The 15,776-nt window shown below is 37.1% G+C and overlaps 1 protein-coding gene across 1 annotated transcript in view; it reads left to right on the top strand.

The window, feature by feature from the left end:
- Positions 1-15,776, top strand: part of ZGRF1 (zinc finger GRF-type containing 1) — a 70,727-nt gene that overhangs the window by 676 nt on the left and 54,275 nt on the right. Inside the window, 5 exon segments of the mRNA XM_049708966.1 lie at positions 2,863-2,950; positions 4,083-4,163; positions 10,470-10,529; positions 12,808-12,993; positions 13,299-15,510. Coding sequence (XP_049564923.1) covers positions 2,930-2,950; positions 4,083-4,163; positions 10,470-10,529; positions 12,808-12,993; positions 13,299-15,510 — 2,560 coding nt within the window. The 5' untranslated portion in view covers positions 2,863-2,929.

The raw sequence follows: 15,776 nt of genomic DNA, 5'->3' as shown, positions 1-15,776 counted from the left end.
AAAACTTATTTGCACATTAAGCTTTCACCCACTAGAGGTGGGTCAACACTTGAATTGTTTTAGAGATATGGATATATGAATACTTTCAGAAAGCTTTTTATCTTTGCACCTCACTGAAATATATGATGCTTTTCGCTAAAAACGTTTTTCCTGTTTAATGGTAAGAAAGGGGTGTTGACTCACCTTTGAATGTGGGAATTAGGGCTTCTTCTAAATATTTTAAGAGCCACTTAGTCTTTTTTCGATGTCTAGTCCTATAAACTAACTTACCACATATATGAGTTTGGACCTCCTCAGTTCCTTTTAAATTTTAAACAAGTAATATTTCTAATTTAGGAAAACAATGGGAAATTTTATTTTGCAATTTGTAAATAGCATATAAGCAATCCTAAATTAGTAAATACTGAATTTCTAATATGTAAATTGTGATGGTAATAACTACTTTTCAGGATTATGAGATGATAAATATTATATGTAAAGTATCTAGTCCCATTCCTGCCTGATACAGTAGGTGTTCAACAAATAGTCACATAATGTAGTTTTTGTGAATATGAGCACCAGAGTTTAGACTACTTAATTTTGAATTCTGAATCTGCCATTTATTTACTTCATGATCTTAGGCAGATTACATACCTATTATGCACTTCAGTTTCCTTTTTTGTAAAATGAATATAAAAAATAGTATCTATACCATAAGGTGTGAACATTTAAAGCATTTTAACAGTGTCTAGCATATAATTGCACTGAGTAAATAATAGCTGTTATTAAAGGGGCTTAATGTTAACAACTGCCACGTGCCAGGCAATGTTTTGACACCATGTAGTCTTACCTACATATATAGGATGTCTAACCCATTCAGTGGCTAGAAGCAAGTTGCTATAAAAGCAGCAGTGAATGATGTATTTCTCTGGACCTCTCTGTTATCTTCTTGGCATTCGTTGGACATCTAGCAATCCCGTGGGCTGCAGGGGAGGGATATCGGATATGGGAGTTATGTTTCTGAAACGCAGTGCCTCTGTAGGTCTGGGTCCTGTCCTGTGCACTGTGTTGTGGGGCAAGTATTCACATCTCATTTGCGTACCCCTTGCCACACCCTTTCTCCATTTGGCAGCCAGAGCAATCTTTGTAAAACCCAAGTCACATTATGTAATCTTATTCTTAAAATCCTGCCTTGGCCTCCTACTGTCTTTATAGAAAGTCCAGACAACTTAGCATAAAACAGAAGGCCCCTTGAATCCTGTTATTGCTCACTTTTTCAGTGTTATCTCTCACAACTCACTATCTTACACTTGATTGTACTAGAGTTCCTTGATTATGCCTTGCTGTGTCTTCCACAGGCTTTTGGACATGTTGATTCCTACTTGGAAATACCTTCCCTGGCATTTTTCCTTGGTTAATGATTATTTCAGTTTACAGCTTAGATATGTCTTTCAGGGAACCTTGTTTCATGCCCTAGACCGAGTTGGGTGCCCCTCCTGTGCTTATTCCTGCCACATTTTATTGTAATTACCGTTTATTACCCTGCTATACTGAAAATTCCTTGAGACTAGGAATAGTATTTTGTTCAATTTAGTATCTCGGCCTGGCACGCAGTAAGTACAAATATATGTGATTTATAAATAATATGTAGGTGGCCTGTTTTTATATATATTATATGTATATAGGATGAATTTAATCCAGAATTGCAAATTATAGCTTTATTGAATCCATCTGGGTTTCAAATTTGAGCCTGTATCACTATCACCTGCAGGGCTTGTTAAATTACAGGCCATCCAGCCCCAACCCCAGACTTTATAATTTAATAGGTCAAGACCCAAGAATTTGAATTTCTAACCGGTTCCCATGTGATGCTAATGCTGTTGGCCCAGGGACCTAAGGCAGTGGTTAAAAATAACTTTCCTGGGGTTTCCCTGGTGGCGCAGTGGTTGAGAGTCCGCCTGCCGATGCAGGGGACACAGGTTCGTGCCCCGGTCCGGGAAGATCCCACATAACGCGGAGCGGCTGGGCCCATGAGCCATGGCCGCTGAGCCTGCGCGTCCGGAGCCTGTGCTCCGCAACGGGAGAGGCCACAACAGTGAGAGGCCCGCGTACCGCAAAAAAAAAAATAATAATGATAATAATTTTCTTTGGCATCTCTACTTACTTCTTCAATTCACCCTCTGATTTTAGATTTCCAAATTTGTCCGCAGTAATAATTTTATCCAATAGCGTAGGATAACTACAGTACTCACTGCAATGATATTGGAAAGGTTTTTCCTTGGAGAGGTATTATAATGTATATTTGGTCTTAGATACTGTGTTATATTGACTTTAAAATGTAAAATGAAAAATTTGAAATGCAAGAGGGCCATCTTGTGGTGATCGTAGCAACTCAGAAAGTTTTAAAAATTGAAGCTTTTTCTGTAAAGAATCAAGCTTGAGGGGAAGGGAAGAATCATATTTTCTGATACATATTATGGCAGCTGGAAAAGTGTTTGCAGCCTACTAATTATTTTATATATTTTACTTGGTTTTCTCTTTACTTGGCAAATTCTTTTTCCACAGTGTAGTGTCACTATTCTATCGTGTCCTCAGTGGCAGATAATTTGATTACACCTGTGGGTTTTTTTTGGCCGTGCTGCATGGCTTGTGGGATCTTAGTTCCCTGACCAGGGATTGAACCCGGGCCCTTGTCAGTGAAAGCGTGGAGTCCTAACCAGTGGAGCGTCAGGGAATTCCCTATACCTGTGTTTGCCTTGATAGTTACATAGTCTCAGGACGCTTAGATGCCTCTCTCTGGTCAAGAGTTTGTGGGGGAAAAATTGTATTTGATACTTACTCTGTTCATCAGGGTTGAATATTCTTTGTCATTTTTCATTTTAGGTGATATAAATTGTTGAATGACCACTGATTATTTTCTGGACCTGACTATATAATTTCAGAAGAAACAATGGAAAGCCAAGAATTTATTGTAAGTCTTACCAGTTTTCACTATTTCCTTTTTTCTTCCTTCTTTCCATGTTTCACAAATGTCTTGCCAGATTTAGCAAAAAAACCTAAAATAAATTAAAAAAAACCAAAAACCCAAACCTAAAAGAAGGGCACTCAGTTGAATTTGAATTTCAGATAAACAGTAAATAATTTTTTAGTATAAGTATGTATGTCCCAAATATTGCCCTATATTGTATCTGGCAACCCTACACATTGGTTATACAAAGTCCTTTGGAACAAATTCTTTGGAAGTTTGGGACCAGGAAATAATTTCTTTCTCTTGAAGGACTGGCATGCCTCTTCTAGATTAGTGGTTCTTAACCTGTTTGGTCTCAGGACCCTTTTATACTCTTAAAAATTATTGAGGACCCCAAAGAATTTTTGATTATGGGCCTTATATCTAGTGCTGTCTTTCATATTAGAAATTATAATGGAAATTTTTAAAATGTTTATTAATTCATTAAAAATAATAAGCCCATTACATTTAACATAGATTACATTTTTAATGAAAAGTTTATGGTCCAATAACAACAGAAACATATTGTAAAGAGTAGCAATGCTGTGCATTTTTTGCAAATCCCTTTAATATTTGACTTAATAGAAGCCGCTAGATTCTCAGATCTGCTTCTGTGTTCATTCGGAAATTGAATCTTGCAATATTGCATATATATAACCATGGGAGCTTCTACTAAGTACATGACCAAAGGAGTGAGATTGAGATACATACAACATCATGAAAATAGTTCTGACTTCACAGACCCCTGAAAAAGTCTTGAGGGGGACACCTCCAGGAGTCTCTGTACTCCTGGACTTTGAGAACTGTACAATTTTTTCCATCCCACAAATGACTAGGAAGCTCAAAATAGTTTTTGTTGCTCAGTTAACTTTTCAGTTTCTTCCTTAGGTTTTACCTCTCCTTTCTCCCCTCCCTTGCCTTTTGCTACCAGGTATTTTTTGTTGTTAGTGTTTGTTGTTATTGTTATGATATCTGTGCTTTTATTTTGATAAAAGATGTCTTCAATATTTTTTGTAGGTAGGAAGGGTATAAAAATATATACATTTAATACTTGTAAATAGAAACCATTTCTTTCCTTTGTACTTTTGGAAATAAGGTACTATATACTCATCAAAAGATGAAGAAGTCAAAAGTGTGGCAAGATGGAATTCTGAAGATCACTCACTTAGGAAACAAAGTAAGTGCATAGCAGTTGACTATGGAGTCTAAGAGTTGGGTTCTTGCCTTTTGATTGAATATTAAGAAAACTCTGTAGATGATAAAATCTTAGATATGTCCATAAGCTGATGATATGAAAACAGAAGTTGTCAAATGATTCCCATACCACAGTGATTCATTTGTGCATTATAAAAGTTCAGTTAATACTATTTAATTGGGCTTCCCTGGTGGCGCAGTGGTTGAGGGTCCGCCTGCTGATGCAGGGGATGCGGGTTCGTGCCCCGGTCCGGGAGGATCCTACATGCCATGGAGCGACTGGGCCCGTGGGCCATGTCCGCTGAGCCTGCGCGTCCGGAGCCTGTGCTCCGCAGTGGGAGAGGCCACAACAGTGAGAGGCCCGCGTACCGCAAAAAAAAAAAAAAAAAAAAACTATTTAATTTCTTCAGATTTTTTTAAAATTAGATTTTCTATGAAACTTTTCAGGAATTTTAGCACACTTTTTTCTTTTGTTTTTTTTAAATTTATTTATTTATTTATGGCTGCGTTGGGTCTTTGTTGCTGCGTTGGGCTTTCTCTAATTGCATTGAGCGGGGGGGCTACTCTTCACTGCAGTGTGTGGGCTTCTTACTGCAGTGGCTTCTCTTGTTGTGGAGCATGGGCTCTAGGCGCACGGGCTTCAGTAGTTGTGGTACGTGGGCTCAGTAGTTGTGGCTCACGGTCTCTAGAATGTGCAGACTCAGTAGTTGTGGCACACAGTCTTAGTTGCTTTGTGCCATGTGGGATCTTCCTGGACCAGGGCTTGAACCCATGTCCCGTGCATTGGCAGGCAGATTCTTAACCACTGTGCCACCAGGGAAGTCCTGGCACACTCTTTTTCTTTGCAGGTAATAAGAGTTTAACTATACAGAAAAAACTACTATTAAAATATATTTCTAGGGCTTCCCTGGCGGCGCAGTGGTTGAGAGTCCGCCTGCCGATGCAGGGGACACGGGTTCGTGCCCCGGTCCGGGAAGATCCCACATGCCGTGGAGCGGCTGGGCCCGTGAGCCATGGCCGCTGAGTCTACGCGTCCGGAGCCTGTGCTCCGCAACGGGAGAGGCCACAACAGTGAGAGGCCCGCATACCGCAAAAAAGAAAAAAACAAAAAACAAACAAACAAAAAAATATATATTTCTAACACAATAATGCTCACAGTGTAATGGTACATACAGAGTTGACATACCATTTTAGAAAAGCTGCCAATTTCTGAAATTATGTATAGAATTCTTCTATTTCTGGATTTTCTTTGAATCTGTTATTTTATGATATGATCCTATCAGTCTTGAGAAAATTATTTAGTAGGATAATCGTCAACCCTGCTAGATATGGTGATCCTTCCTTGGGTTTCCCACCCTGATTATCTCCATCTGTCAAATTTTCATGTTCTCCTCTTATCAGTTCTCATGACCTTATTTAACACCCTTGTCTCTTCCATTCTTCACAACACTTCTTCATTTGACTTCTGTGACACCATGCTCTCCTGATGTTGCTTACTGCCCACTTCTGAGTATTTTCTGTGGGCTCATTCTCTTCCCATACTTAAAATTTTTAGTCAGGACTCAGGATTACATGCTCTTATATATAAAGATATATAAATTATCTCTGTCTCTCTCTCTTTGTTACTCCCTCTATGGAGAAGACAGAGATTTATTGTAAGGAATTGGCTTATGTGATCATGGAGGCTGACGAGTCCCACCATCTGTAGTTGGCAAGCTGGAGACCCAGGAGAACTAATAATGTGGTTTTAGTGTTTATGCCAACAGGCTTGAGACCCAGGAAGAGCCAGTATTTCAGTATGAGTCAGAAGGTAGGAAAAAACTGATGTCTCAGCTCAAAGACAGTCAGGCAGGAGGAGTTTTCTCTTACTTGGCCGTTGTGTTCTATATAGGCTCTCCACGGATGGGATGAGGCCCAGCCACAGAGCAATCTGCTGTAGTCATTTATTTTATTGAGGTATAGTTTTGACATTTAAGTTTCAGGTGTACAACTTAATGATTTGATATTTATATACATTGCAGAATGATCATAATAAGTCTACTTACCATCCATCACCATCCATAGTTAGAAAAATTCTTTTTCTTTTCTTTTCTTTTCCTTGTGATGAGGGCTTTAAAGATTTACTCTCAGCAACTTTCAAATATACAGTACGGTGTTATTAACTATAGTCACCATATTGTACATTATATCCCCATGACTTATTTATTTTGTAGTGGATATTTGTATCTTTTGACCCCCTTCACCCATTTGGCCCATCACCCTGTTTTGATTTCTTTAAAAAAAAACTTATCAAGTGCTTACTGTGTACCAGGCATAATGCTTTAAATGTATCAACTTACTTAGTCTTTATAAGTCCCCTATTAGTTAGGTACTATTTTTATCTTTATTTTATTGATGATGAAGCTAAGGCTCAGAGAGATGAAGCCCATAGATCTCACAGCAAGAAAGTGGAGGAGTCGTTTATTAATTTAGATTTTTTGGCTCCAGAGCCCATGCCCTAACCATTCTATTGTTTCTTTTAATATTACTAATTTAAAAGAAGAACTTTATTATAGATGAGTTGATAACATATAGGACACATTGACAAGATTGTGGCCTCCTGAATGAAGCCAGCAGTTAAAGATCTCCATATTCTGTCCTTATTCTACATATCTATCACTCTGAAATTATCACTAAGAGAAAATTTTTAATGTAGAAAGACTACTTATCATTTTTTAAATTAACATTTGATTTATTAAAACAGAAAAGTAGGAATTCCCTGGTGGTCTAGTGGTTAGGACTCTGCGCTTTCACTCAGGTTCAATCCCTTGTTGGGGAATTAAGATCCCGCAAGCTGTGCGGCGTGGCCAAAGAAAATAAAATAAAAGAGATGGTAGGGAAGGAAATGAGCACTATTCTTTAAAAACAAAAACAAAAACAACAACAAAAAACCAGAAAAGTAAAAGAAAAATTAGTTTTGCCTTAAGCCTTCAATTTCAGCTTACAGATCCTATTCAGTTTATAAACCTAGTTTAGTTTAACTTTTAGTTGAGTCCTAGCTTAATATTTAGTCAACTTAAGTCAAACAGGCTAGATACTTTTAAACTAATCCATTCACTGTCCAATGCTGTTCTGTAAAACTCTGGGGGTTTTTTTTGGGTGGTCTTCCTATTCAGTTAAGGCCAAGTCTTTAAAATCTTATAGTTTGTGTTATGTTAAAAAGACATATGATTGGATTCTGCCTGTCTTTCATGTCTTCTTTTGGTACAAAATCATAAGTATTAAGGTTATGCTAGTGGTATTATCCAACTTTATCTTCAACTATAGCTTATGTTTATTGAGTGTCCATTATATACCTCACACTGATAGGTTACAGGAAAGCAAGATAAATACAAGTTAGTCCCAGAGAGTTTTTCTATGATCCAGGAAAATTAATAATCTCATATCCTAACCCTTGTTCCCAAATCCAAGCTATTGTTTACAGTATTTTTCTTGATAGTAATGCCTTTTCTCTATGTATTCAGATTCTTACTGTCAGGGTTATTCATCTTCCATTAACTGAGTCATCATTCAGTAAACATATATTGCTGCTGGGCAGTGGGAAAATTCAAATAAGACGTATGGAAGCAGTGTAGAAGAGCAGTTAATGTCAAATAGACATTAGCCTGAATCCTGCTCTTCACTTACTAGATGTGTAATCTTGGCAAGTTATTTAGTCCCTCAAGGCATATAGTCTCTTCTTTGTAAAATGGGGAAAATGATACTTCATAAAGTTTTCTTGAGGATTAAATAAGATAACAAATAAACCTCTTAACGAAGTAACTGGCACATTTTAAGCATGCAATAAATAGTAACTGTTATAGTTTTTGTCTTCAAGGGAATTTTATCTAAGTGCCTAAGGATTAGAGTATATACAGAGATATGCTTAAGGGTCTATGAAATTACAAATGAGAGACATCAAAATTGGACTCTGGTTCAGAGAAGTCTTTCCAGATGAAGAGTATTTTTTTGAGTATTTGTTTTGTTTTGTAAACAAAATTGATAGGTCGGAAGGAGGGGAGCTGAAGATTGAAGATTGTGTCATTGCTGTAACGGTGTTGAGGTGTGGAACAGTGTGAAATATTTCTGGGGAATTATAAACAATTGACTCTGGCTGGAATGAAGGTCCCGTGTGGGCAAACTGTAGAATACACAGCTAAAGAGGTAGGCAGGAGCCATATCATGAAGGACTTTGTGTGCTCAGCTTGAGGAGCCAGTGAAGAATTAGGAGTAGAAGAATGACATAATCATGTCTCTATTTTAGAAAGATCACTCTGGCAGCAATGTCTAACATACCTTTTAAGTTATGTAGGATGAAAGATTGGATTTCGGAAGACAGTTATAATAAAGAGGCTATAAAATAATGTAGATGAAAAGTGATGGGGGTCTGACTAAGGAGGCCTTAGCACTGACAATGGAGAGAAAGGATGATTAGAGAGAAATTGTGAAAATATTATAGAATCTTAAGGTCTTGGATATGGAAGGTGAAGAGAATCCAGAATGACTTCAGGTTTCTGTATTATGATTATGGTATTGAGTGAGATAGGATATCTGAAAAAGAAAAGCAAGTTTAGGGGGAACAATGAAGATTTACAGTTTCATTTTGAACATACCGAATTTTCAGTGTCATCAAAACACTCAAGTAATTGGCGATAGGGACCTGGAACTCAGAAAACAGTTTTGGGCTACTGATGCAGATTGGGAGTACTTGGCATTTAGATGATATTTGAAGCTCCTGGAGTGGATTCGTTCATTCATTTATTTAACAAATACTTTTTGAGCACCTGTTAGGAGTTACACACTGTTCTAGCAGATGCAGCAGGTAACAAAACAGTTAAATCCCTGGCTTTGTGGAAATAACATGGAGGAGACAGACCAGTAAACTAAATGAAGATGTATGTCTAGTGAGTTAGGCAAACAACAAGTAGAGTGAGCAAGGGTAAGAATGAAGATAAAGGGGACTATGTAGGCCTTATTGGCTAATGTAGGGACTTTTGTCTTATTCTTTGGGAGCTGTGGAGACATTTGAGCAGAAGTGTGACATGAATTTTGTGAATAATATGCTCAGGAATGGAGAATAGAATGTAAAGAGTAGAGAAGAAAATGTAGGAGACCTTAGAAATACCAAAATTTTTAACTGCTTTATTGAGATATAATTCACACATTTTTCATTACACCCATTTAAAGTATACAACTCGATATATTCACAGAGTTTTGCAACTATTACTGCAGTCTAATTTTAGAATATTTTTGTCACCCCAGGAAGAAATACCATAAAGGCACTACTCAGTCCTAATCTACTTACTGTCTCGACACATTTGTGTATCCTGGACTATTCACATGAATGGAATGATACAATAAGTGGTCTTTTGCGAATGACTTCTTTCATTTAGCATGTTTTCAAGGTTCATCCATGTTGAAGCATGTACCAATACTTTATTCCTTTTTATTGCTGAATAATATTCTACTTTATGGATATATCCCACTTTGTTTATCCATTCATCAATTGATGAACTTTTTTGAGTTGTTCCTACTTTTTGGTATTATGAACAATGCTGCTCTGAACATTTGTATGCAAGTTTTTCTGAAAACATGTTTTCATTTCTCTGTACGTATATCGTACTTAGGACTGGAATTGCTGGATCATGTGGTAACTGTGTTCAATCTTTTAAGGAACTGCTAACTATTATCCAAAGTGATGGAAACAGCAATGTTTAAGGGGCTAGTAGAGAAGCCGCTATGAAAAATGGCTAGAGAGCTAGAGAGACACGAGGAGAAAGCCAGAAAATGACAATCACCTTGGTTTCCTTTTTCTCCCATATCCTGCATATTCGATAAGTTTTACTCTTTATGCCTCTTATACAATTGTCTTATCCCAGTGCTAATGACTTATTTCAAACTCTAATTATCTCCTTGATCCTTCATATCACACCATAACAATAATCTCTTTACTGATCGTGTTTCCTGTTTTGCCTCCTGTAACTCATTCCAATTCTGTCTTCTCCCTGATTCCATTCCAAGATTCTCCTGGTAGGGAATAAGTTGTTGAATTTATGTGTATGCCTTTGCTCTTTTGCACACACTGAATGGATGCTTAGAAAACATTTGAGATAGATGCACTTTCTAATCCAAGTTTACAAAGTGGGTAATCCTTTCATTACATGATTTACTTATATAACAATTTTTGATTTGCTTTGAAGATGTTTAAGAAAAGTGGAATTGTGTTGTGTCCCTTTTTAACATTTTTAACACTTTTTTTGTTTTAATATAGGCAATTCTATACGATGACAAAGGAGAATGTTTGGAGAGTTTATTTCTTAAGTGCCTTGAGGTATTTTAATTTATCTTATTTTTAAGTTATTGTTAAATCTTAATTCCTTTGTGAATATTGTTAAATAGTATAGTAATGGTACTAATACTAGTAATTATAGCTAGTATTTATTGAACATTTATTATTAGCCAGACTCTGCTAAAAGCTTTTAGGTATTTTTTCATTTAACCTTTATACAACCCTGTGATTTTTTTTTTTTTTTTTTGCGGTACGCAGGCCTCTCACTGTTGTGGCCTCTCCCGTTGTGGAGCACAGGCTCCAGACGCGCAGACTCAGTGGCCATGGCTCACAGGCCCAGCCGCTTCGCGGCATGTGGGATCTTCCCGGACCAGGGCATGAACCCATGTCCCCTGCATCAACAGGCGGACTCTCAACCACTGCACCACCAGGGAAGCCGGGACCCTGTGATTTTTATAGATTAGGAGTATAGTGCTGAAAGTTTAAATAACTTGCCCATGCTTATAGAGTTAAAGTGGTAAGGCTGAGATTTGAACCCAGAAAGTGACTCTAAATCTATTATGTGGTTTTGATAAGCAGAGACCTACAGTGGGATATATTTTGTGAAATTATTCCTATTTAAAATATTTTCTCAAATATTTATTCCATGTTTTCCTCTGTTGGAAAATGGAAGGGAATATTTTAGTGTAAAGATTAAGGATATTAGAATTTGTTTGTTCTTGGTTTATTTCCCACTTTCACATACTTCCTAGCTAACCTAACCTCTCTGTGTTCAGCTTCTCGGCTGTCAAATGTAGACCGGAGACAGCCTACTCAGTTGGTGGGAAAGTTAGAAATAGCTTAGGCAAAGTGCCTAGCAGTTTAGTACAGTGATTTTCAAAGTGCTAAAATGCATACATATTCTTATTATCACTGTGTTGATTTTGGCCACGGTACTTAACCTGTTTTTAAATTTTATGACAGTAGTGGTTGTGGAATTTTTATACTTACCAAAAGAGGGTCTTGGAGAAGCACTGTTTTAGTAGATACTTAGTGATGGTAATGACTGTTGTTATTATTTCATTTAAAATTATTTCATGAGTAAAGATTGAGCACATTATCTGTGATAATACACAGATTTTGTATATTATCAACTAGGTTGATAATCTTATGTTTATGCTGCAGTCAGAAGTGGTGGCAAGTGCTGTATTTGTTAATTAAAGTGATTAAAAATGCTTTCTTGGGAATATGATTAAGAACTAACAATAATTTGTGATAATTATGAGTATGTATCTAATTCACATTAATTTATAAAGATATATATATAACTGATTATTTAGTAGCTTTAATTGTTTTTTAATTAATTTTTTTTAGCTGCATTGGGTCTTTGTTGCTGCGCACAGGCTTTTTCTAGTTGTGGCGAGCGGGGGCTACTCTTCGTTGCGGTGTGTGGGCTTCTCATTGCAGTGGCTTCTCTTGTTGCGAAGCACAGGCTCCAGGTGCGCAGGCTCAGTAGTTGTGGCTCACGGGCTTACTTGCTCTGCGGCATGTGGGATCTTCCCGGACCAGGGCTCAAACCCGTGTCCCCTGCATTGGCAGGCAGATTCTTAACCACTGCACCACCAAGGGAAGTCCCTAATAGCTCTAATTTAAAAATTACATTTAGATTTATGAATTCTAGGTGAATTGAGAGGAGGCATCTTTTCCTTGCTTGTCTTTGTATCCTCAGCATGTAACAAAAGTTCTCACATAGGTCCCTAATATGTATTTTTTTTTAGTATAAATTTATTTATTTATTTTTGGCTGTGTTAGGTCTTTGTTGCTGCGCGCGGGCTTTCTCTAGTTGTGGTGAACGGGGCCTACTCTTTGTTGTGGTGCACGAGCTTCTCGTTGAGGTGGCTTCTCTTGTTGCAGAGCACGGGCTCTAGGCATGAGGGCTTCAGTAGTTGTGGCTCGTGGGCTCTAGAGTGCCGGCTCAGTAGTTGTGGCGCACGGGCTTAGTTGCTCTGCGGCATATGGGATCTTCCCGGACCAGGGCTTGAACCCGTGTCCCCTGCATGGCCAGGCAGATTCTTAACCACCGCACCACCAGGGAAGTCCCCCTAATATATATTGTTGAATAAACAAATTAGTGAATTTTTTTTGTTGTATTACTTTTTTTTGTTCTTGTTGATAGTTAACTAGTGTATAGTAATCAATAATTTAGTTATCAATTCATTCATTCAACAACTATTTATTAAATATCCATTGTGTCTTTGCTTGTGCTAGAAGCTTATTGGAACACATAGGTAATCAAATAATTAGATGTATATGATCTTGATGTTAATTCTTTAAAATTTAGGTGAAACCTGGAGATGATTTAGAAAGTGATCGATACTTAATCACAGTTGAGGAGGTTAAAGTTACTGGAAACACAGCTGTCAAACAGGATGTTGTTAAAGAAGCACCAGCATTGAATTCAAAGAGGTTTATATCTTCTGGCCGGTCCCTTGGGTGTCAGCCTGCTGGTTTAAAAAGGAAGTTTGCTGTAAGTTTCTCTGTTGAAAATAATAAATCAATATATATTTATAAAATTGTTTTAAGAAGTAGTGAATTGTGAAGCTATTGTACTGTATGATTAAAACAGTGCTTCATAGTATATGCTTAGGTAGAAAGGAAGTAAACCTTAATCTTAATACAAATGAGTGTTTGCATTTTAGCTTAGCAAACTTTATATCTTAATTATTACCTTGTAAAACATCCACATTCCTTTTTCTTTTTTTTTTTTAGTCAGTTCATTTTACATTTTCTTTATAGGATATAGAACAGCTAATAATTGTTTAATATTTTTAGGGTTTTCAAGGACCACGTCAAGTGCCGAAGAAAATGGTTATTACAGAAAATAATGAATCGGCTGTTTCATTTGAAGCTAAGAAACCTGGTCCTATTTTTCTTTCTCCATTCTACAGCACACCTCCTTTGTTTTCTACAGTTGGCAAGAAAGATATAAATAATATACCAACAGACCCTGAGAACATTGTCACTTACAAGAACAGAGAGAGAAATGGCATACCTTTTTCTTCACTTGTCTCTACTTCGTCCTTCAAGGTTAACCCAGAAATGCTATGTGAAGAAAATTATTTTTGCTCTCCTGTCAGTTTTGTAAATAAGCATTCAGATTCTTTACTGACCAATGAGCCCATGAAAAGAGATAGTTTTGTATCTCACTGTTTAGGAGTTTCACAAAATATTAGAAGCAAAGCCCAAATATTAGCTCTTCTGAAGTCCAAATCAACTAGTACGTCTAAGGAACTAAATTCTGAGATTACAGGACATTTCCCTCAGATGCAACCACAAGGAAGTTTAAAAATTCCTACTAAACCAAAGTGCTTAATTGAACAAGAAGAGTATGCTGAGGTGAAGAGCACAGAAAGTTTACGCTACCAGCATCAATCAGAAAATACCATGAGAAATAAAAGCCGGTGGGCCATGTATTTATCCTCACAGAGTTCGCCTATACATTCCTCTACGGTAGATGGAAATGATATAGAAAAAAAACCCAAGGCCCAAGTTGGTAATTTAAACTTGAAAGACCTTTTGGTGCAAAAAAGGATACAGTTCTTTGAAACAGGTGCTGAAAATGGAAAAAACTATAACGAAGACAAGCCAGTAGATGATAATGATCAGACCTGGGATCAAGAAGGAAAATTAGAAATTCCTTCATTCTGTGAAAGCAGCGGCTTACCAGTTACCTGTAGTAACGCAGAAAATGATGGCTTGTTATCAGAATCTGACATTCAAAAAAATAATAAAAGACCTCTTAATCAAAATGACCAGATGGGCATAAAAGGGTCAATTCTCATTAGAAAAAAAGCTCAGGAGATAGATATACGTGGAACAACAGAAAAGGAGTATAAACATCTACAAATTGAATCTTCACTAAGTAACAATTCTGGGATCTCTGATGATAATACGGACATATTTTCTAAAAGTAGTACTAATAATGAACTCCTTAATAATATTCATGAACCTATGAGTAATGTAACACAGCCACTTGTGGAGGTCACATTTAATCTAAAGAATTTTGAAACCAGTGACACTGAGGAGGAATCAGAGGAGAGCAACAGAATTTCCCAGGATTCAGAGGGTTGGGTGAAAGAAACTTTGGTTAATGACGGCAATTCAAGATGTGAGAATATAAGCTGTAAAGAAGTTGGCAGTGAACACTTGCCTCTCTTAACGTCTACTGGGGGCAAACTATCAGAGACATTTCCCATGAAAGAGATTCTGCCATCACAGTTTTGTGATAAAACGTGTGTAGGTTTTGACAGAGGACCTTGGAAAGCTGGAAACACTGGAAAAGAAATAGAGGAGGAGTGGAGTGACACATTAAGCAATTTTGACTCATCCTTAGAGTGGACTGATGATGTATATGCAGAAAATAATGAAGGCAGTAATAAATCTATTAGTGCTTCATTCCCAAATAAATCTGAAAGTATAAACACGAATTTACATATTCCTCATTTTTTAAACATAGCCACTCATCAGAATCCTGAAAAAAACCTATTTTCAGAACAGGCTCAGCCTCGGCCTTTTATTATGGGAAGTGACTTGGACAAAAATACCAAACAGGTTTTACCATTTACCTCTAGCAGTGACAACAGTATCCAGCTATTAAATGCCAGTCAGATTCACTCTGAAGAATGTATTGCACTTGATAAATCACATACCCAAGTTTCCAATTCTTCGTTTTACCCTTTGGGAAAAAAACATCCTATTTCCAAAGACACAGAATCACATGTTCCTGAATCTGAAGACTTGGGAAGGACTAGAAGTTTACCCCAGGACCATATTGATGTAGAAACTGCTGGAGAAAGCAAACAATACTGGAATAATCCTAGACATTCTTCAGAACTTTCCAGATTAGTAAATAGCATTTCCCTATTAAAATCATTGTCTGAACACAGTACGGCTTTGGAAGGCTTGGAAGTATTGAAAAAGAGGAATACTGCTTTTAAACAACAAGGAACTCGGCAGACCGATGAGCCAGATAGCAATCCTGAAGGTTAGAATGTCATGTCTGTTTTGGATTGTTCTCTTTATAGTTCAAAGGATGAGATATTTGCTCTGGAGGCTACATTAAGAATTACATGCTATTTAAATAGGTAATACATGTACTTGATAAAATCAACTGTAATAGAGGATAATATAGTGAAAAGTAAGTCTCCTTCCTACCACAGCCCTTCAGTCCACTCAGAATTAGCAGTCTTCTTCCAGAGTATCCTTTCAAAAATATGTTATGTGTATATAAGCATATATAGGCACATATAA

The sequence above is a fragment of the Orcinus orca genome, chromosome 4 (assembly GCF_937001465.1).
Source record: "Orcinus orca chromosome 4, mOrcOrc1.1, whole genome shotgun sequence".
Lineage (NCBI taxonomy): Eukaryota > Metazoa > Chordata > Mammalia > Artiodactyla > Delphinidae > Orcinus > Orcinus orca.
This window is presented reverse-complemented; position numbering and strand designations above follow the sequence as displayed.